At 49.7% G+C, this 23,952-nt stretch overlaps 1 protein-coding gene across 1 annotated transcript in view; it reads right to left on the minus strand.

Moving 5' to 3' along the window:
* LOC146869802 (uncharacterized) overlaps positions 1 to 23,952 on the minus strand; it is a 508,722-nt gene that overhangs the window by 435,988 nt on the left and 48,782 nt on the right. Inside the window, exons 2-4 of the mRNA XM_085640499.1 lie at positions 19,103 to 19,372; positions 15,468 to 15,740; positions 9,393 to 9,616 (exon numbers count right to left, since the gene is read on the minus strand). Of these exons, the coding sequence (XP_085496625.1) occupies positions 9,393 to 9,616; positions 15,468 to 15,740; positions 19,103 to 19,372 (767 nt within the window). The remainder of the gene's footprint in view (positions 1 to 9,392; positions 9,617 to 15,467; positions 15,741 to 19,102; positions 19,373 to 23,952) is intronic.

A 23,952-nucleotide genomic window follows, 5' to 3' on the forward strand; every position in this document is an offset into this window, starting at 1 on the left:
GATGCCTTCTATTCAGGTAAACCATCTACGCGATCTCCAGGGAAAAATAGTAGCAAGCAAGCATTCACCCACATTTTAGCTACGGAGTGGCCAAATATGAATAGGGCATAACCCGAAAAGGATGAATATGAGAACAACCACGGGTCTTTCTATCCGCTGAGCCTCACCGGCAGTGGAGGGAGACGACAGCTGCCGCCCCTCAGGGACCTCCCTGTCTACCCACATTCTGGACGATACTGCATCGAGAGCAGTGGAACAGTATGGGTGGGGGAAGAGTGACTGCACCTACACGCTCCAGCTTAATGGCTCGACTCGCACAGCTCTGGTGGCTTTACTCAATACCTATTTTGTGTGCGGGAGCAAGGCACATGGCTGCCCAAGTCATGGGCTGGCACCTGTTATATCGCTTGGTTGCTTCCCCCAACATACACAGCCGATGCAACACACCACATCCAGAAAAGAGGTGTAATTGACGCTGAAGACACAGCTGGCCAAGAATTTGGAGACTTTGCAAAAGGGTTCCTCCCCTTTTGGGGCCCTATGGTCAATAGTCGCAATATTCGACACCTTACAAGAGTGGTAGAGGCCACAATCAACGTGACAGCCGGTGCTCTCAGTAACATCACTGCTGAACTTCAAGCGGACCGCCTCATGACTTTGCACAACCGGATGGTTCTTGACATAATCCTAGCGGACCGTGGAGGAGTCTGTAAATTGATCAGAACCAGCTGCTGTGTATATATACCTGATAATGCACCAACAGTTTATCAAGCAATCCAGAAGCTCCATAAGATTGTTTCCGACATCCATCAGAATGAGGGTTCATGGTCCCTAACCGGTTGGTTTTGGGGCCTGGTCTCTCAGTGGGGATGGAAGATATTGATTTTCGTTGCCATCATTGCAGCCGCATTCTTTTCTTGCTGCCTCTGTGTTCAATGTATGCCTGCGCTATGTGGCCTCTGTGCCACCTCTTTAACACCCAAGCCAGTAAATTAACACCACCAGAATGCCATGATGATGCTTGAGAAGGAGGTCCAGAATATGATGGACATTGACCTAGGTGATGACTGAAAGTTGCCTCTTCATGGCAAAAGGAGGGACTGTTGAACTATGCTTAAAATGGCCACTGAGACTCCATTTTGTGTTGCCATGTTCTCGGCAACCTGGTGAAGGATTGCTTTCTATGTCCCTGTTAGAACTTGCTTAACCCTCCTCACTCCTTGCGGTTGAGCCGATTCCAGAAGTTGCTTGTGTACCTCGCCCTCCCCCCGGTTGTGCCAGAGACTTAGTCACATCCTGTCCACTGTCGGTAACTCAGCCTCTTACGCCAACAGCTGTGCTCCGTGACCACGCCATCTGGGCGCTGAAGAAAGAGGCTGTGTACATTGTGCAATCAGAGACAGACGCTCTCTGGCCACGATTACGCCACTTGAGACTGATGAGGAACTTGTTGGATGTGTAAAGGGTGTGGCTAGTGCTATAATTATGTGTGCGCTGCGGAGTGAAGCAGAAGTCTCCGTAGAATTGTATTTGTACCATTCTGGGACCCTGTCCTTAGCTCGAGCTAATAAGGTAATTTACTTTCCTCCACAGCTAAGTTGTCCTGGTCTCGTTTGGTAATACACGAGTAATCAAGGTGAACCCGTAGATTCTAGGTGTCCCCTGCACCGCTGGCTTTGACCCTCCAGTCGGGAGGGGTTTCCAAAAGCCGGTTCTACAGGCGGGGGAACCTCTGGAGTGGTGGCCTGGAGGACGGAGACTTTGCCTTGCGTGGCGGCGGTGGGGTCTTGCTCTTCCAGGCTCCGGGGGGACTTGCGGGTGGGGGCCTCAGTCTGACGTTGCCTGGGGGAGGGTGTCCAGGCATGAGGAGCACTCCCCTCTGTGTGTGGGGACTTCCTCTTCCCCTTGTAATCTGGATCTGCTGGGTCGGTGGGGAAGAGGCCAAGGTCACAGAGGAAGAGCTTCTGTGGAGATGGGGTTGCAGGTGAGGCAAGGGAAGGGGGCTGGGAGGGAGAGGTTTTGGAGGACTGTGGAGTGGTTGTGGATGAATGTGTGTGTGTCTGCAAACCAGTCCCTGTGAGTGTGGTATCAGTCCCCTGCGTTTGCTTGTGTGCACATCTAGCCCTTGGTTTGGATGTTTGTGTGCTGCCCGTGCCTGTGGCTATGTGAGAATGTGCAGGTGTGTGTGTGTGCTTGGGACAGGTAGGCTGCTAGGAATCGTGGGTGGTGCAGGGGTAGGAGGGGTGCGGGACTGTTGGAGGAGGGACACTGCTGCAGTCAGGGAGGAGGCCACGGACTGATTGGTCCTCTGTAGGGCAGACATGCCCAATGAAATGCCCTCCATGAACGACACCAGTTGTGTCAACAGACTGGTGTGTGCATGGAGGACACTCAGCATTGATGTCTGCCCTACATGGATCTGTCAAAGCAAGTCCACAGACTCCTCACTCAGGGCAGCAAGGGACACAGGTGCAGGGGGTGCGGTGCCTGGCACAAAGGAAACATGCTCCCGAACACGGGAGCCTCCACGGACCTCTTAGATGGGAGCCGATGGGAGGGTGGTGAGGGTGGTGATGGTGGTGGTGGGAGTGGTGGCAGGGACTGCCTCACTAGCTGGGGTTTGGTGGCTGCTGACACCTGCCTCCACAAGGGAGTCATCCTCAGAGCTGCTGTGGCCCTCAGCTGGGGTGGATGGTGCTGACGACTCCTCGGTGTGGCTCCACTCGCCCTCTGTGCCACTGGGTCCCCCCCGACTCCTCTCCTTCTGTCCCTGTCAGGCTCTGTGGCACCTCCTGGTCCGTGGAGCTGTCCCCTCCTGTGGCCGTGGATGTATCTGGATAGGAATAGGAAGAAAGAGAACAACATCAGTCACCTGCACTGACTGCACACACCACAGTGAGTACATCACATCACAGGGCAAGCCCTGGCATCATCAGCTGAACACTGCTCAAAGTGCCAACACTGTTTAGAATAAGCCAATTGTCATTCTCAACATCAACCATGGCACACATGCCCCTCCTTGACTTGCACCCATATGTCTGTTGTATGTTGGATGCTAATACCCCAATGTGCCGACATGCACCACCCACACATTAGTTGGACATGCAAGTGAACATGTAGGAGTATGTCACTATACACACAGCACATCTCTTGCCACTGACTCAGTACAGGTGTCCGGATGAAGGGATGGGCAGATACTCATTTCACATGCTTGTGATGCATGCCAGCAACACACACCATGATGTTCTCAAGTCCTGATAGTCAATGCCACACTGGGGTGCATGGTGCACACTTGAACACAATGCAGGATCACTCATAGCAAGTTAAATGCCATGGCACTGGCATGTCTGGAAAGTCAGTCAACACTGTCTCCGGTCACAGGGGCAGGGCATCCAGACAACAACAGTATGCAGTGTGTCACAATCATAGCTCGTTGGTAAAGCAAACTCTGCAAATGACAAGTGCACTTGCCCATCCCCTGCAAACAACATATCCAGGGCCCAGAAGACCCCACATCATGCAAATCAGACATATGAGTCTCTGCAAACACAACTCCCTGTACATTAGCACATCACAGTCTGCCGCGCATGTAACCTAGCTGCCTGAAGTACACAGTTGCATACACCATTGTGCGCTGTCAGATGATCACATACCTATATGTCACACAGGTCTTGTCTCTCACAGTCACATCTCAGATATCCTGCTGACCCTCAAAATCATGGACACCCCAGTTGTACGTAACAGGGAGCCACACCATAATGACACAGAGGCAGACACCTGAAGGCACATGTCACTAAGCACAACCTGTAAGTTGATACACAGGAGTGGGATTACAGAGTGTTTCTAAAGGCCCTTGAGGAGGCATGACTGCCCAGGTCTACGTGAAACAGTGTTTGGCCCTGGACAGTAGTCAGGTGGCTAAGCAAGTGTGACATACTTTATATACATACTCCTGAGGCCCACAAATTGGAGTCCCCTACTGCATGGGTTTGTTTGACATACCCCAGCCACATGTGGTGAGTCAGACCAGCAATTGGAACACATATCAAGGGCACACACAGATCACATGTCAGATCCCAGGCATTGGGTTAACAATTGAACCACCCATGAAACACACAACAGAGTCACGGGAACAGATGCTGTCTGGAAGCTGAAGCATAGCTGACTGCAGGGACACAGTGCCCTAGTGACACAAGCAACAGACTGTAGGGGCCACACCTGTGGAACAGATGAGGAGGGTGCATCACACAATTGAGGGACCTGAGTATTGGACTACAAGACCTACGTAATGTGGAAGTGTGACCAGGCCAAAAGACTGCAATTAGCATGTCAGACGTAGTACACAGATTAGGCATGGACTTACCCCCTCCTTGCTGTGGTCTGGCCTTCAGCTGCCTATCTAGGTCCGGGAAGAACACCGCCAGGATCCGTAGCATGTGGGGGATCAGGGTCTGGTGTCCGCCCCTCCTACGTGGAGGTGACAGCTTCAGCTGGACTCTAGCGATCATCCGGGTCCAGCCACGAAGGTCCTGCCACCTCTTCTGGCAGTTGCAGATGGTCAGCCATATCTCCGGCTTCTGGTGGGCATCAACCCGTTAGGATGACTAAGTTAAAAGTCCATTAACACACATACCCCATATTTGTGCTGCACAGATTTGAATATACATGTCATCATCACAAAGGAAAATGAGTTACACAGGTAGTGCACCCATGGAAATGGACAAATGCCCTGCATGTCTGACATGTTAACAATGCCTATGAAGTTGAAGCTTGCACAAATGCACTTTAGCTGCAGAACACCTGTTCATTACATGTACCTACACACTCAGTGAGAATGCTTGCCACTGGTGTACACACTGCTAGTCAGACAACATGCACAATTAGGAAGGCAGTGGACTGCACACTCACCTGCTCCCCTGGTTTCCCATATAGCTTGCTGTACTGTGGAAGGAGCCCATCCAGCAGGGCCTGGTGAAGGCTGGGGCCCTCTCCAGAGTACATGCCATAGCAGGAGCCAGAGGATGCAGAGACAGCAGCAGTGGTAGCAGGGATGTGGTCCAGTAGCATGTAGTGCAGGCAAGTGAGCTCCCTGGGGTCCAGCCAGCCTTATATCTGTGCTGCAGAGGCAGACTCTGTGCCATGTGTCCTCAGTGATAGGTCCAACACGGTTGCATTCTATGAATCTGGCCAATCCATGGAAATGTAAGACTCGTACACGTCTTCCACATCGTTCAAATCTTCACCTTCATGAAACACTAGGAATTGCAACATTGTTGTAGGCATCCAACTGAATTTCCAGCGCACAACTCGTACAAGTTTTGAATCCGCATCCGTCTCCATGACAGTCCAGAGCCAATGGGTGCGCCCGGCTCGGTCAACTGACTGTACAACACGTATTTTTGAAAATACACATGCACCCGTCTCCATACGATTCAATGGCCAAGGCGTACTCCTGTCTCGGACCATGCCTGCCCGACGCGCATGCATGATAGTCTCCCGCGTCGGACCTCATTGCAGTCAATGGCAAAGCGTACGCACGGCTCGATCAGGAACCGTGCAATGCGTACGCATTGTTACCCGCGTCGGACCTCATTGCAGTCAATGGCAAAGCGTACGCACGGCTCGGTCATGAACCGTGCAATGCGTACGTATTGTCACCCGCGTCGGACCTCATTGCAGTCAATGGCAAAGCATACGCACGGCTCGGTCATGAACCGTGCAATACGTACGCATTGTCACCCATGTCGGACCTCATTGGTGTGACTATTTGACTGATTAAACACACAATTACTTGCCAGGGACACCTGTGCACACCTACCACACCACAGCATTGTCCGCACAGTGTCCCATGGCATGTAAGGCTGCATTTCCTGTGTGGTGGGGGGGGCAACATTTGGTTTGTTGGGTGGCACTTTTGTTCAGCCACTCCCAGGCTGTGCACATGTACATGGGGGCAGAATCCTTTGTGTGTTGTGCACATTACCACTGTGATGTGCAAATGTACAGTAATGGGCAGGAGTCACGGACACAGTTGCATGCTGGATATGTTTAGGACATGTCACATACACCCTGAGTTCTGGGGGTGATGGCATGTACGTCATAGTGAGACCTGTAGCCACAATTCAGATGTGCACCCACAGTCTGTGTGCATGTTGTGTCTCAGATGTGTCTGATCAAATGTGCCCAATGGGAGACAGTCTCCACATCCATGTGGTATATGCAGCAACCTTGATGGTGCGTGTGTCTAAGAGACGTACATGTAGGGCCTGCAGGGACAACAGTGGCCACTACCTGTGGGACTCACGCTTGCCTTGTGGTGTGCACGTGATACGCCATGTCCATGCCAGTTTCGATGTGGCAATACAGGGATCCTGGGTATCTGCATGGCAAAGATCTGTCATACCTGGGAGACATCAGGCCTCACTTGTCACTGTGGTGTGTGTTTGTAACGTCACAGCAGTACATAGGTCGGGTGATACAGCCAAATGATTGGCCATTGCACTACATGGGACTTATGTGGACATGTGGAATTGAGATGTGAGATGATGATCATGTAGGTGACATATGTGTCCATGCCCAACAGCACACACCTCAGTACATTGTGTAATGCCATGATGTATAATGTGATATTGAACCTGGTCATGGCCACATGGGTGGATGAACCGACAATCTTCCTTTGTTCATCTCTGTTCTGCAGGGCACCATCTGTCCATCGACCGTTCCCAGACCTTGAAACCATGCAGGAACGCGACTGCATCCGACGGTACCGCTTCACTAGGCCACTGATTGAGGAGTTGGCGGAGCAGTTGGCGCCTAATCTGCTACCTGGCCAGACATACCCTACAGCACTGACCCCAGAGGTGAAGGTGATGGCAGCCCTGTACTTCTTTGCTACTGGTACCTTCCAGTACACTATGGCTACAGCAGGTGGTATGTCGCAAACTATGTTTAGTCGTGTGCTACGCAATGTCTTGGAGGGGATGTTGCATTTCCTTGACCTGTACATCAAGTTCCCTAGCCCAGCTGAACTCCCTGAAATAAAGGATGCCTTTTATACACTGGGGAGGATGCCGAACGTCATCGGATCTATTGATGGGACACATGTGGCCCTGATACCACCACAGGCACATGAGCAGGCATACCGGAACAGGAAACATTTCCACTCGATCAATGCTCTGGTGGTATGTCTTGCAGACATTTGTATCACACATGTGTGTGCATGATTCCCTGGTTCTGCGCACGATGCCTACATAATGAGGAGTAGTCTCATTGCAACGCTGATGTCACAGATGCCAGATCAGCGTGCCTGGCTTGTCGGTGTGTACTGACTGTTTACCATTGTGTGTGTTTGTCAATGTTGTATTTCGCACTCCTACAAAACTCATCTACTTGTTCATTTTTTTGTGTGTAGGTGACTCTGGATACCCCAACATGCTGTGGTTGCTGACACCCCTCAGGAACCCTGTGACACCAGCCGAGATGCGCTACAATGAGGCACATGGTCGGAGCAGGAGGGTGATTGGACGGACATTCGGCCTCCTGAAAAGCTGCTTTTGCTGCCAAGACCGGAGGGGCCCTCCCATAGGAGCCTGCAAAGGTGTGCAAAATAATCCTTGTATGCTGCATGCTACACAACATGGCAGTGCGGAAGAAGGTGCCTCTCATCCAGGATGACGATGACCAACCTTCAGCACCTGTGGAGGATCCCGGCCTGGGCCACGATGCCAGTGATGAGGAGGAGGGTGACGTCCGCTCACAGCTCATCAACAACTTCTTCACCTGAATGTGAGTTTCCAGGGTTGTTATGTCAATGTATGGAGTTAGCCTGGAATGTGTTGTGGCTGCTCTGTTGCTGTCTGAGTATGTCTGTGTGCCACTTGACTGGATGCGTGCAGTGATGTGTCCATTCAGGTGGTGTGTACTCCACAATAGGGTAGTACTGCTAACTTATTTCTGTGTAGGTTTCTTGTGACATGTTTTGTGCATGTGTATTGCATTTTTCTACTGTTCTGCTGTGCTTTTGACGGTGTCTTGTGTCTGTCTTTCACAGAATAATTTGCCTGTTGTTTGGTCAACACTGACCCCCAACACCCAGAACCCGACACCAGTGTGGGAGTAGTCAATTGACATCAAGTGATGTGCCACACACCCCTGGAATACAATTTCCAGACAGTCTGTGACCGTGTGTCCACCGTAACGTACAATTGCCTTGCAACTATTTTTGAATAACATGTTGCTGATATGTAATGAACCTGTGCTATGCTTTGTTAGATGCGTTGTCTGTCTTCCCACATCTGAGTGACATTTGCTTACCTCACCTGTGGACTTGTTACCAAGGACTGTGGATAGGTGTTGTGTTTGGGCATACCTATGTGTTTCAGGTCAACATCATTGTGTAGGATGAGTAACATGGCCATGGTGAGTATGTGTTGTGTTGCCATAGTGGTGTGTCTCCCTCACATGTGTCACATCACCATGACTCACCTAACGTTGGTCACATTGTTGCAGTATTTGGCATGCACTGTGTTGTGTAGCAGATTGACATCTCCATGACACATGACAAGTTGGAATCACAACAGAGGCAAGTATGGTGTGCTGGTGAGTTTATTTTCGAACATGTGTGAGGAAAGTGCACAGGATGGTGGGTGCTGTACATTGGTTTTGGAATCCAAAGTTCACATTAGAGTTGGAAGTGCTGGTAGAAGAAATGTCCAGAGTAAAGTCCACAGTCATCTGCTACATTGGACCAACATGAACCCTCCATGTAATGTGGACGAGTTGTGTGCGATTGAACAAGGTGAACGGGTTCCGCACAAAGAACATTGTCCAGAACAGGTTTAGAGGCCGTGGGGGATGTGCTGGGACATCTGCCTCTCACATGTCCTTCTTCTTGGGGGAGATCCTCAGGTGCAGGCCTCTGCAGTGCAGGGGACTCTCTGCCAGAGTCCTCCTCCCCCCCTGTGGTGCTGGCAGATGGTGTTGCAACATATGTTGTGGCCACATAGGGAGGTGTGGACAGGTGTGTGTTGATCTGGCGGAGGCATTGGAGTATGTCCCGATGCACCGCAGTAAGGGCATCCCACTTTGCATCCATGCGGGCATGGTGGGCAGCCTGCTCCTGTTGCATGTTCTTGAGGATCCCCACCACCTGGCCAAATCCTTCGGTGCTATCCTGGTACGCATCTATGATGCGTGCCAGTTGGGGGTCATCATGCAGTCCAGACCCCTCTGCAAGGCGCGCCCTCCCAGCACCCCTATCCACACGGGCAGGACCAGTGGCGGGACGCACAGGTGACACTGGGACCCCTTGGGTGGTGTTACTGGTGGTGTTTGCTGTAGCTTCCGGGGGTTCAGTGTCCCTGTGCTGTGGGTGTTCAGTGGCCTTGGTCTGACTGTGTTGGCGGGGTGCCCTGTCGGTTTCCAGATGCTGGAGGCGTGGGTACAGGGGGTGCAGATGTTGATGCTGCTGGTGCTGCATGATGACTCACACTGGAGGGGCCAGGTTGGTCGTCGTCATCCGAAGAGGACAGAGACAGAGTCAAACCAGAGAGCTCAGTGTCCACCAGAGTCTGGGACTGGGAATCCTCTTCATTTGGTGCTGGGTCCCCAGCACCACCTGTGTTTGTAAGAGACACACAATGTAAGTTATGTTTCTACAGGCATCAATGGTTCACAAACATGACATTTTCTACTGTACGAACAGATGCCTGCCTGTACACTGCTTTTTTCAAGCTTGTCATGAACAGAGTTTGATATTGTTGTTGCCCATTTCCCAGCAGGGCCTTGTGCTCCCCACAACAGAGCCCAGTGTCAGAGTGTGTGACAGCAATGGCAAGATGGCTGACTGTGAAATCCTGGTGTTTGTTTGGCTACAAGTCCAAAGAGAGCCCCTGTGCTTCACACAGCAGCACCCAGTATGGGGTATCTTTTACTGATATTTCACAGAGGTGTGGGTCAATGCATTCTACCCGGTGAGTTGTGTGGAGTTTGTGTTGGGGGGGGGGTGTGTGTCTCCACATGCTGGTAAGTATGGCCAGAGCGGTCAGTCCTCCTTCCCACCAGGCCAGACATCCCACCATGAAACGTGCTTCCATTGGAGGGCGTGCAAGTGGTCTTTCAGGATGTCAGTCAGTGGTGTCCTGCTTCTGATTTGCGCACAAGCCCTACCAGGGCCTTGTGCTCCCCACAGCAGGACCCAGTGTCAGCCATCTTGTCAGTCATTTTGCACTCCCTGTGATGTGGGCATGGGTCAGAGAGGTCATGATGGGCCAATCAGGAGGGGGGGCATTATCTGTGACTACAAAGCCCATCATGCTTTTGGATACACTCACTTCAACTGCATCCCCACTATTCCTTCCTGTCAGTCAGCTGCACTGTGAGGTAGTGTGTTTGTGGTGGCAAACTGGTTGGCAATGTTTAGCTTTGTGCCACTGCCTTGTTCTATTTGTTTGTAGGTTGGTGCATGTCATGACACCATTCGAAGTCACTATGAGATGGCAGGTATTGTGTTTGTCTGACTGGCATACACATCTTGGGATGATTATCTATTAGTTACTGTGGCTTTGCTTGCGGTGAATGGTTTCACTGTCCCCTTACCACACAATATTGGGTATGTGTTTTGTGTACTCACCAGGCTCTGGTATGTCTGTTAGACCATGGACGCTCTCTGGTGGTAGGATGTCCCACACCTTCTCCTCCCAGGTCCTGAAGTAGACTGGTTTGGCAGGAGGGCCACCGCCGGTGCACTGACTCAGGGCGTGATCTTTTTCGATGAGTTTCTTGACCCTCCTGCGCATGTCATACCACCTGTTCTGGATATCGTCCTTTGTGCGCCTTGCTGGTGCTTGAGCATTCACCTTGTCCACAATCCTCGCCCACATCTTGGTTTTCTGTGACATGGGGGTCCTTTGGACCAATGTACCAAACAAATGTGGCTCTACTCTGATGATCTCGTCTACCAGCACTTCTAACTCACTATCTGTGAACTTTGGATTCTTCTTTGGGGGCATGGTGATGGGTGGTGGTGGTGAGTGATGTGTGTGTGAGGGTGCAAGTGAGGGTGGGTTAGTGTTGGTTTAGCTAGTTGTATGTGTGAGTGCTTTTGGTGAGGTGCTGATGGTGTGTGAGTTTTGTGATGGGTGAGTTGTGAGTGTGTCTGTGGTTGCTGTGTGATGGTGTTTGCTGCTGGCTGTGTCTCCTGTTTGCAAGGGATCATGGTAGTGATTGTAGTCCTTTATATGGTTGGAGTTGTGGGGGTGTCTTTGTCTCAGGTTTTTTAAATTTTATATTTATTGGCTTGTGAGAACAACAAGAGAGCGAGGAAAAGGAAAACTTGTCCTCTTCCCCAAAACAATATGATCAAACAAAATGGACAAGTTTCATGACTCAGAGCAAACTTTTTTCGCTGTCATTGTTGAAAACAACGTGAAAGGAGGGAGAGCACAACTGCTGTGAAAGAAACCCCTCACCCACCTACCTAGTAGGTGGCATGCTTCATCATCGGGGCCCAACTGGATTGTCTAGCACAATCCAGTTGTGCTACAACGCCTGAGATACAGCGGAGCAGGGTTTTGAGCAGTAAGTGGCGTGCTATGTGTGAAGTGATTAGGAGTTAAAAAAGTCTCTGGGAGATGCCCTATGAAAAAACTTTAATTATAAGGGTCCCAGGACTAATGTAAAAAAAGGTTTTGCGGGATACGTAATTAGGAATGTTATTTTCCTTATATCCCTAGTAACTAAGGTCAACTAGTTTCAGCCTTCTCGATGGTTCTAGAGGCTTTCGTCAGGACCAGCCAAAATTAATAATAATAATAATTTGATAAATGGCCGTAAAAACAATGTACAGGCCACGTGTAAATATCAGCACACACCCTAAAGTGTGCTGTGAGTGTAGTGATAAGGTACTCACAGTAACTCCGTTTGAGATTACCTGAAAATGAAGAATTAATTTAGATATGGAGAACAGTTGTGAATCATGCATATACACTAAATGCATGCTCCTTTCGACTAAAAGGCTAGTGATCTCGAGCCAAAATGATTTTGTGAGAGTGCATGAACACTATAGAGGCTTGCGTGGCTACAATGTGCCCCACGGGATCCGTGAGTGAATAAATGTTGTAATATTGGGGCACATGGTGCGCATACTCTTTATCCATTATGTGCGTGCCTATAGCGCGGTCATACACATATTGTTCGTATTAAGTTGTGACTGTGCAAGTCTTGAAGACACTAGTAGCTGAGTGCGCGTGCAGTATTGTAATAGTCTATTGACATGGTGGTATATATAAACATTATGTCCGCTGTGTGTGGCGTTCAACAGACAGACACTCGTGATTAAAATTGAAAGACAAACAACAACTAGATGACAAACAACATAAAATACAGTCTCACTTGAGTAGAGAGGTTGTTATGCCTCTGGAATTAGAACGCCGTATGATTCTCCGCTTGCCCTTAATGGAGAAGAAATGGCGAGGAGAGTTTGTTTGTAAACGCATCGCGTTAATGCACATTACCGGAAATAGGTTAAAGCGGTGTGGCATTGAGGGTCTAGACGGGACCATGGCTGACCCGTCTTGTTCTCACAGTTTGTAAGGGAGGACAGTATTTGCACCGCCCTTAGATCTAACTACAATTCTTTTTAATTTCGTGTCACTTCTACTTAGTTCTCCGAACACGGGATACCGAGTAATATTTCTTCCATTTCCATTTGCATGTAAGACGTTCTAGTCTTCCCAGCCGCACCGCGCAACTTCCTGTTTGCCGGCCTCTTAACCACTCCCCATTTGTGTATCGGCGCTGAACAAGCGGAACCGATCGCCGCCCTAGGTATTTCGGACCTGTCCTCCCTTACAAACTGTGAGTACAAGACGGGTCAGCCATGGTCCCGTCTCGACCCTCAATGCCACACCGCTTTAACCTATTTCCGGTAATGTGCATTAACGCGATGCGTTTACAAACAAACTCTCCTCGCCATTTCTTCTCCATTAAGGGCAAGCGGAGAATCATACGGCGTTCTAATTCCAGAGGCATAACAACCTCTCTACTCAAGTGAGACTGTATTTTATGTTGTTTGTCATCTAGTTGTTGTTTGTCTTTCAATTTTAATCACGAGTGTCTGTCTGTTGAACGCCACACACAGCGGACATAATGTTTATATATACCACCATGTCAATAGACTATTACAATACTGCACGCGCACTCAGCTACTAGTGTCTTCAAGACTTGCACAGTCACAACTTAATACGAACAATATGTGTATGACCGCGCTATAGGCACGCACATAATGGATAAAGAGTATGCGCACCATGTGCCCCAATATTACAACATTTATTCACTCACGGATCCCGTGGGGCACATTGTAGCCACGCAAGCCTCTATAGTGTTCATGCACTCTCACAAAATCATTTTGGCTCGAGATCACTAGCCTTTTAGTCGAAAGGAGCATGCATTTAGTGTATATGCATGATTCACAACTGTTCTCCATATCTAAATTAATTCTTCATTTTCAGGTAATCTCAAACGGAGTTACTGTGAGTACCTTATCACTACACTCACAGCACACTTTAGGGTGTGTGCTGATATTTACACGTGGCCTGTACATTGTTTTTACGGCCATTTATCAAAATTATTATTAATTTTGGCTGGTCCTGACGAAAGCCTCTAGAACCATCGAGAAGGCTGAAACTAGTTGACCTTAGTTACTAGGGATATAAGGAAAATAACATTCCTAATTACGTATCCCGCAAAACCTTTTTTTACATTAGTCCTGGGACCCTTATAATTAAAGTTTTTTCATAGGGCATCTCCCAGAGACTTTTTTAACTCCTAATCACTTCACACATAGCACGCCACTTACTGCTCAAAACCCTGCTCCGCTGTATCTCAGGCGTTGTAGCACAACTGGATTGTGCTAGACAATCCAGTTGGGCCCCGATGATGAAGCATGCCACCTACTAGGTAGGTGGGTGAGGGGTTTCTTTCACAGCAGTTGTGCTCTCCCTCCTTTCACGTTGTTTTCAACAATGACAGCGAAAAAAGTTTGCTCTGAGTCATGAAACTTGTCCATTTTGTTTGATCATATTTATTGGCTTGGTCATTGCTTTTTTTGTCTTTTTTCCTTTGGGTTTTGTAGGCATGAAGGAGACGAGACGTTCTTCTGACGGAAACGGATGCTGATGTTGGCTCGTGCGGGCTTCTCCGCCTCTTTCACGCTGCCTATCTTCTGTGTTTCATACGCGTCGGTCGCGGAGATCTCTATTACTTGTGGGCCCGGTTTTCTGTGCGTGTCGGTCGTGCGGCTTGGTCTCCGTGCGAGTCGGTCTGGGTTTACACGCATTGCATCGTACTGCGCGGATCGGACATCGCGGGTACAGGTCGGTCGGGTTCATTCCGGGTTCGTGTCGGTCGGTGAAACTCGTGTCGGTTTTCCGGCCGGATCAATATTTTCCCTACGGCTCGGTCGTACGGCTTGTATTCCGAACGTGTCGGTTGTAATTCACACGCGTTGCATCGTACTGCATGGGACGTACGGCGCTGGTCGGTCGGTCTCCAGTCCTGGTCCGTGTCAGTTGGTACGATTTGCGGCCGGAATCGGAATCGACCCCTATGTATACTATGTAAAGTTTATCTTCTCATAAAGTGCAATTGTTATGGTTACCTCTTACTACATTTCTTAACCAAGTTGACAGTGATATTTGCAGCATTGTACCCATATTGTCTGAAAACTGTTATCCTCCTTGAATATTTTCTCTTTCTGTCCTTCTTTTATACTCAAGTGACAATTATTGCTTTCTATATAGTTACTGTTCAGTCTGAGGCTGCATTTTAGATGAAAATTGTGTTATTCTTTGCTATTATTTTTATGATATAATCTACTATGTTGCTTTTCTCCCTTTTTGTTTTTTTCCCTGTGCCCCTCCCTTTTTTCCATCCTTCCTTATAAAATTTCAAAGACTTTAATGGTTGTTCCTTAGGTTTTTTTAACACAGTTTGTTCATTGGTGATTCATTATTATTGGATTATGTTGTATTTGTTTTGCTGTATACACTGGATTAAATGAAGTCATTTAAACTTAAAAAGAAACAGTGCAAACCAGCAGGACGGGGGTTGCGGCTGGAACAGATGGAGAAAACGTACATCATATGGGAGTGCAAAGCCGCCCACTGTGTATAACACTTCACAACATCCCACATGGCAGTGACCCCCAGCAGCCGCCGCCTGTTACCCAGTTCAACACTGCTTCCACACACCCCCTTGTATAACCCCTGGTGGGGACAGAAATACAGAAGACTGCAAGCTGGGGGTTGAGGAGACCGGACTTCCCACATAAACCACAACCCCTTGATTGTAAAACTGTGTCCCCGCCCCCTGTGAGCTCTTCAGGGTACAGCGCTAACAGTATCCATCCGTGCAAGCACTTCAGTGCCTGGTGGGGGGCAGTAAGCAATCTATAAATACCTATAACCCACCTCTCTGTAAACTCTCCTCCCCGAGCTTCAGGTATTTCTTCAGGTACTCGATGCACCTCCCCTCCAGGAAGTCCTTCCTTTCCTGGAGGTAGATCCTGTTCGAATTCCAGCGGTCCTGTGTGATCTTAGCCGCATCAGTGGCAGCCGTGAAGGTCAGTCTGTCCTTGTCAAAGCTGATGAAGTCGTGTCCGTCGAAGGCGTATTGGTAGATCCCACCAATGGAGCCGTCACCCCGGATCTCACAGCCGGACATCTTCTGGATAATGTGGATACCTGAGGAGGAGGGTAGTGGAGAATTAGGGGCTAAGGTAACAGAATGAAGACCTGAGGGTAGAGCCACCATGTGGCACCTATAGACAGTGACGAGAGACAAAAACCCCACCCACCCCCTAAGGGAGCTGTTCACCCAGAGCCCACGGACGGACATAAACTGGGCAATGTCAAGACCTGAGACAGGGTAGGGGAAAGCGAGGAGCTGAGGGTGCAGAGTGAGGAAGTGAGGGTCTGACACCTCCAGGCAGACAGTGATGGGAGACAAGAACCCCCCTCACATGGAGCACTATACCCAGAGCTCACGCCGGACATAAACTGGACCATGTAGAGGGAGACTTTCAGGGAGGGGGAAAGAGTTAGGGCTTGTGGAGCAGCATGATGGGGTCGTGAGGGGGCAGGGGATGGGGTGGGACCAGAGAGTGAGATCTGCAGTAGGACAGCAGAGAGCCTGTGTGTGAGGGGGGAGTAAAAAGAGTGATGTAAATGTTCAGGGACCATAGATGAAATGAGAGCCTGGGAGAGGGAAGGCAGAGTGAAGTTCCGATATCTCCAGGCAGAGAGTGGGGGGAGCCAAGAATTCCCCCTCCACGCCGGAGCCGTTCATCCGGAATGTGCAGCCAAATACCACCTGCGCCATGTGGATACCTATAGAGGTGGGGGTGGGAGAGTGAGGGGAAGCAAAGTGAGTGCCGGAGAGGGGGGCAAAGGTGCCAGGGAGACTGACTGTAGCCAAGAATCCCCCCAAACGAGCCATCACCACAACGAGGGGGGGGGGCAAACTGAGATCTGACTGAGGGCACCACAGAGTGTGCCTGGGGGAGCGAAAAATAGTGAAGCCCCTGCGTAAGGGTGGGGTTCATTGTTACCCCTCCTTAGGGGCAGGGAGAAACACCAATGACAGCCTCCGTGCTTGAACTTTTTTTCCATGACTGCACCCATCACCCCCTTCCCCATTCACTTATACCCTAAATACTATCTCCCCTCTGACCTATCACATCCCCTCTTTCTGTGTCCTCTCCCACAAGTCAAGTTTAATTCACAGTCATACACCACATGGTACTCGAGGCCCCCTGTGTCATTCTTCCAAACCCCTACAACTCCCACATGCCACTCACCCTGATGTGGTCACCCCCCTGGTGTCACTCACCCCTGGTCTTGTTCTGTAATTACCGGCCTAACATTGACCCCGCTATACCTCAATCCCCACCTCTCAGTCCGTGTTACTCATACCCCCTTCCCAAGGTGTCACTCACCCTCGGTCTGGTCACTATTCCCCTGTTGTCACTCACCTCCGATCTCGTTGCTGCTCCCCTAAGGTCACTCACCCCTGGTCTGCTAGCACCCTTCCCCCTGTGTCACTCATCCATGATCAAGTTACACCTCCTTCCCCTGGTGTCACTCACCTCTGGAGAGGTGTGGTGCAGCGACCAGGGCAGCTGACTTCAGAGCACAGGGTTCACGGTTCGATCCCCGGCTCCGGAGGCAGCTCAGCTAAGCACCATGTGACTCTGGGCAATAGCTCACTTAATTTCCATGACGGCCCCCAGCGCCTTGAGACCCGTAAGGGTGAGTAGTTTGCGCTTTACAAATATGGATTTACATTTACATTTTACATTTACCCCTGGTCTGGTTGCCCCTCTCCCAGTGTAGCTCACCCCCAGTCCTTTTGCTTCTTCCCCAATGTCCCAGATATCCCTCACCCCTGGTCTGGTTGCTCCCTTCCTCCAGTGAAACTCACCCCCAGTTCAGTTGCCCCTCCCCCAGTATCCCCGATGTCCCTCAACCCGGGTTTGGTTGCCTTCACTGGATGTCACCCACCCCTGGTCTGATTGTCCCTCTTCCCCGGTGTAACTGACCACCAGTCTCTCTGCCCCCACACACACAGTGTCACTCAGTCTGGTTGTCCTCCTCCCCCCAGTCTCACTCACCACCAGCCTGGTCACCCCTCACTCGGTGTCTCTCACTCCGGTTTGGTTGCACCTCCCCTGGTTTCACACACCCCGGTCTGGTTGCCCCTCCTCCAACAGTGTCACTTAACCCCAGTCTGGTTGCCCTTCCTCCCCTGAGGTCACACACTCCCAGTCTGGTTGCCCCTCCTCCCCCAGTGTCATTCACCCTGGTCTGGTTCCCGCTCTCCATCAGTGTGGCTCACCCCTGGTCTAGACACCTCACCCCTGGTGTGACTCACCTCCGGTCTCCTTGAGGCTCCCCTGAGATCCCTCACCCCCAGTCTGCTAGCATCCTTCCCTGGTGTCAGTCACCCCGATCTCGTTGCCCCTCCTTCCCCTAGTGTCCTTCATCCCCGGTCTAGTTGCCCCTCCTCTGGTGTCACTTACCCCCAGTATGGCTGCCCTCCTACCCCCAGTATCACTTACCCCCAGCCTGGTTGCCCATCTTCCAGTGTAACTCACCCCCCAGTCCTTTTGCTTCTTCCCCAGTGTCCCAGATATTCCTCACCACCGGTCTGGTTGCCACCCTGCCCCAGTCTTACCCACCCCTGGTCTGAGTGCCCCATCACCCTGTGTCAATCACCCCTGGTCTGGATGCCCCCTCCCCCACTGTGACTCACCCTCAGTCTAGATCTCCCTCCCCGGTGTGACTTACTCCCGGTCTGGTTGCCCCAACCCTGATGTCAATCACCCCAGTCCAGTTGCCCCTACCCCAGTATCCCCGGTGTCCCTCACCCCGAGTTTGGTTGCCCTCACCCGATGTTACTCACCCCTGGTCTGATTGCCCCTCTTCCCTGGTGTTACTCACCACCAGGCTGGCTACCCCCACACCCTTGTCACTCACCCTCAGTCTGGTTGTCCTCCTCCCCCCAGGTGTCACTCACCCCCAGTCTGGTTGCGCCTCCCTCATTGTCACTCACCCCAGTTTGGTTGCCCCTCCCCCGGTGTCACATACCCCTGGTCTCTTTGCCCCTCATCCCACAGTGTCACTCACCCCCAGTCTGGTTGCCCCTCCTCTCCCGATGTCACTCACTCCCAGTCTGGTTGCCCCTATTTCCCCAGTGTCACTCATCCTGGTCTGGTTGCCCCTTTTCCCCCAGTGTCATTCACCCTTGGTCTGGTTGCCACCCTCCCCCAGTGTGACTAACCCCCGGTCTAGACACCTCTATCCCTGGTGTGACTCACCTCCGGTCTAGTTGCTGCTCCCCCCAGTGTGACACACCCCCGGTCTGGTTGACCCCTTCCTCCAGAGTTACTCATCCCTGACTTGGTTGCCCCCTCCCTCTGGTGTCACTCACCCACGGTCTGGTTACCCTTCCTCCCCTGGTGTCACTCACCCCTAGTCTGGTTGCCCCTACCCCCCTGTGTCACTCACCCCCGGTCTGGTTGACCCCATCCCCCGGTGGCACTCACCCTCGGTCTGGTTGACTCGCTCCATCACGGTCCTCACATCGGCCTTGTACACCTGCTCCCAACCTTGGTTGATCTCTGTCTCCACCTTCCAGTGCTGGGGGTCCTCAGCTGTGATTTTCTCCATCCAGGAGGCCCGGGGCTCCATCCTGCGGCTCTCACTGGTGTAACGGACAATGGGGACGTCATCCACATACCCCACTATGAAGACCTGGGGGATCTCAGGGAGGGGCCCCGAGAGAGAAGACTTGAAATACCTGAGGAAGTGCGAGTCTGGGGAAAGAGGGACAGAGAGTCAGAAGAGTGTGCATCCTCCTCCCCCACACGCAATACCTTCCAACCGCAGCTCCACACAACACTGACCCACCTATCCCCCCCACCAACATGCATATTACAGTTATTACTCGTCCAAGAGAACAGGGGGACCCGGGAAGAGAGGTGGGGAGGGATAAAGAATGGAAGGCAGTGGGGGGCTACATGGAGGGGGGAAATAGCAAATCTTGAGGGAGGAAAGAGTGAGTCTGGCAGGAAGGGGGCACGGAGAACCTCTCACACGAGCTGCATTAATGGCGCCCCCAACACCTTATGTAATACTATTCTCCCCCCCACTCCTCCCTTTTACTGCCCGGATGAGGGGGGGCTGTGGGAGACCTGGTTATGGAGGATTAGACAGTTCCAGATGGTGATGACACTACAGGCCTGTATTTACATAACCACACCCCTTCAGCTGTGTGACCATGCCCCTCTGATGCTGATGGTGGGGGCCCTATATGTATCTGACAAGCCCCCCACATCTGTAAACACTGACGTTTTGTAATGTAACTGGTGCTCATGTAATGCGTTCTAATGCCTTTGAGGGTTAAAGAACAGTCCTCTGAGTGCACACCCTTCCTACCATGAATATTCCTGACCTGTGGAGGGCACCAGACATGAAGAGAAATGGAACCAAGACTACGAGTCATGGGGGCATTGGACCCTGAGGTCAAGTTTGAAAACTTAGAAGTGTTCAACACACGCTGCACGCTATATAAAAAGTACACCATGTTACTTCCTGTTCCTCTACCCTTTGATGCTGAACAGTGACGTGCCCAAGAAATGCTGGGTCCCCAAAACCCACTGCTCCTGCTTCCAACACAGCTGATTTGGGTAGTGCCCCGAAGGCTCTTTGATACTGTGTCTGTGTTTTGAAAACTGATTATAACAAAACATTTTGAGAGATTGTTTCTGGAAAAACTTTCTCAAATCGATCAAGGCTTTTCCCTCTTTCATGGGTTAAGCACCTACTTTTTGACTATAATTTCTCGCTCTTCTGTTGGAAGTGGGAATTATTTTTCTCCTAAAAATAAACGGTACTGTAAGCACCTAGATTTGTAGGAGTCAGAGGCAGGAGGTGCGGAGCTTGGGAACCAGAGTAAGGTAATTTGTGGGTGCCAGAGGCCAAGGGGAGGTGCATAGCTCATGGATCAGAAGGAGGTGATTTGTGGGTGCGAGAGGGAGGGGGTTGTAGTTAATTGCATTTTTTGAATTGACATACATGTTCTTTGTCAGCACGAGATGAGTGCCCCTGTGGAAATAGAAATACCTACAGTGACTCCACTTGTGAACAGACTCTCTTTCACACAAGAGATATGTAAGACAGAATTAGACACACTAGTAAAATATGTGCTGAAACCGCAGTTTCAATACCCGGGCTCGTCACGGGGTTGGGGATCATGATCACTGGTAAAAAGAACACACTAAGTTTCTGTAGGTGAAATTTGTCTTGATTGGCGTTTGTTTTGAGCCAGCTAGGTTGCAGATTTCTAATTTGCTGTTTTATTTCTTTCAGCTCTGTATTTCTCCAAATTGCCAGTTTTCTTTTGTTCTGTTGTTTTAGTGGTATTAGGATATCAAAAGCTTCCTATAGCCAATCTTATAGTTTTTTTAACTGAATTTAATAGGTTTAGATCTGTACTGGATGTTAGTTGTGTTTCTAAGTGTTCAAAATGAAGTTTGTTCCACGGTCGATAGGTGGATGCATGTAAGGTGGTTTTAGATGTGTTGCTTTGTGTTTTATGTTGGAAAGCAAGCAAATATTGCTCTGACCATGTGACTGGAGTTACTGTTCAAAAGGTAACTAGTTCTGGATTTGGACTTGGTGGCGCGGGTAGGTCTAGAAGTACAGCGTGAGCGGGGCAGACACCTACTTTTAGAGGATCCTTGGCTCATGCTTAATCCACCAAGTACTGTTGTGGTCCGCAGTCCTACTAAATAGGGTAGCACCAGACCATGACAGGTATTTTAGTTAAATGATATTGTTTCACATTCAAACTTGTTGTGATTGAGAGACTTAAAATACCATATAGTCTTCCCTTTTTTGTAGATAGTTATCATAGGTCCTGAAGAATCGCGAGTGCATGAGCTCTGAGCGAGAAACATGTTGACCATTAACACTAATTTTAAGCACTCTAATTAGAGACATTATACTCTACTGAGTGCCACTTACACTTTTTTAATCAGGGAAGGAGACCTTTAGAATAAAATTGAATTCCTATACTGGTACTATCAACCCTGTTTTAAAATCACTTTTCCACATCTACATCAACCAGGCCCCCATACCCGCGCTTCACCAAACGGCTGTTGGATTGAAGAACTCCAATAAAGTGCCCCTTTTTAGGGAGCCCGTTAGGCATTGCACCGCCGGCCCGACGAGGAGCAGCCCAGATGATGAAGCATGACACCTGAAAGGTTGTGTGAGGGCATTAATATCCAACAAAAGGATTACCAACTTCGTACATATTGTGCATGTAGTCTAATCCAGCCTTCTTGTTGATTCACCATTTTTCTCCTTCATTTGAGGAACAGCAGGTAAAACTCTTCTTGGTAGTCTTACTGTCGGGGCACTCCACCTGACTGGACCTCCCACTCCCCTGCGAGCGGAAATAGCCCCCTCTGTTCCCCCTATTTGTAATCTTTGAAAAAATCATGCCTAGGATGTGTCCAGTGATGTGTGTGGGTTTGAGGATGATCTGATGTAGGCTCAGTGCGACTAGGCCAGTGATGATCGTTTTTGGATGGGGCATTTTGGGTGTGTCAAGCCAAATGTTTAGGTCACCAAGAATACATAGCTTGGAGTGTAACGTTATAAGGTTTGAAACTTTGCCTAAAAGAATGTTGCATTGGTAAGTGGAGGTGTGTAAAGGATTAGGAAGTTACAGGAGGAAGATGGTGCAGGGTTCCATCTGGTGAAGAGGGCCGCACAACCTTGTATGGAGATGTCATCAGTTTTAGTGATATTTCATGTTTGCTTGAATAAAACAGATAGGCCACCTCCTCTTTTGCCTATACAATTCTGTGTTTTAGTTTGATAGCCTAGATGAACGACTTCATGTAACACCGAAGCCATGTCATCTCCCAACCAGGATTCAGGTATCATGAGTAAGTCAGGTTGTGTGTCAGTGAAAAGGTCATAGATGTGATGCTTGTTTTTTGCGAGGGTTATAAGTAGGCAGTTTAGAGAATGTTCTCTGGTGATGGTGTGACTTTGTTTTGTACAGGAGTGAGCAGTATTTTGTGGGCTTGCAGCAGGTGTGTTCTTATTATTGGCATTAGCTGTATGAGGATAGCAGTAGTGTAGCTGTTCTGTATCGTGTTCCTCGTCCAGCAGGCTAAGAAGGGGTCTGTGTGTGTAGGTGGTGGAGATGGTGTTTGAGAGTGAGTTGGTGAGCTGTGTTGTTTTTGTAGAGTAGCCTTGTTGTGCAGTAGACATGGAGATGCAAAGTTGTGAAGAGTGACATGTTGTAGGAGTTAGGGGTGGTGGTGCAGCATGTGGGTCCTGAAGTAAGGTTCTAAACTGGCTAATGGATGAGAGGCGGTTAAAAGAGAGTTGCTGTGTATGTGTTAGGTGGGGGTAAGAGAAAAAGCTTGGCAGTGGAGTTGGTTTAGAGTGTGTATTATTTGGGTGGGAATATGTTTCTAGTTTGTGACGGAAAGTATTCTGAGGTCTTGTGTGTGTGTGAGATATTGTTGTGATGGTATGTGTATTATGTTCTGAGGAGTATTGAGAGGAAGTGTATTTGATTTCTGAGACATATTTGCATGTAAAGTATTGTTGGCCAGTTGAGCTGCAAGGTAAAGGGGTGGTGATGTGTTTTGGAAAAGATTGTATATGGTGTGTGAGAGGGGATCAAGAAGAGTTAAGAGTGTTTGTGTTAGATTTGATTGCTGAATGAGGTGATATGTACAGTGGAGTGTAAGGGATGTGCGATTATGTTTTTTTGGTTAAAAGAAGAGGAGGGTGTTGGTGGATGAAAAGATGGAAGGGTGAGTATAGGTTTGTTGTGGACAGAAAGGGGTATGTTAGGAGTAACTAGAACATGGAGTGTATGTCTGGATGGGGTATAGTTATGTATGGTGTGGATTTGGGTTGTGTTTGTGATGAGTGGGTTGGTTAATGGTATAGGATAGAGTGGTGTTTTGTGTGTGAGTGAAGGTACAAATGTGATAGCTGAGATAGAAGGGTGTAAAGGTATGGCTTGTGGGGTTTTGTAGTGGGTGCTAAAACACTGATTTAAGTATTTAGGGTTTGTTTGTAGTAAAAGAGTAGAGCACATTTGCAAGGAGCGTGCTACTCTGGTTGTGGATGGGGTAGGGTGGGAGCTGGTGAATGGAAAAATGGGCAGCATATCTGGCCCTAGGCGTTAGCAGTCCCGAATAGGCCCAAACAGGCAGCTGCCTTTGTCCTCTCCTCCCTCAAACTTGACACCCGGGCTGAGACTCAGGGAGAGCTGCTCCCGAAGTCAGAATCTCCTTGAATACAGACAAGCTCAATCCATACTTTTCAGGTCCTGTTTTAGCCAACAGTTAAGGACCAA

This window comes from Triturus cristatus, chromosome 1_1, assembly GCF_964204655.1.
Source record: "Triturus cristatus chromosome 1_1, aTriCri1.1, whole genome shotgun sequence".
Taxonomy (NCBI): Eukaryota; Metazoa; Chordata; class Amphibia; order Caudata; family Salamandridae; genus Triturus; species Triturus cristatus.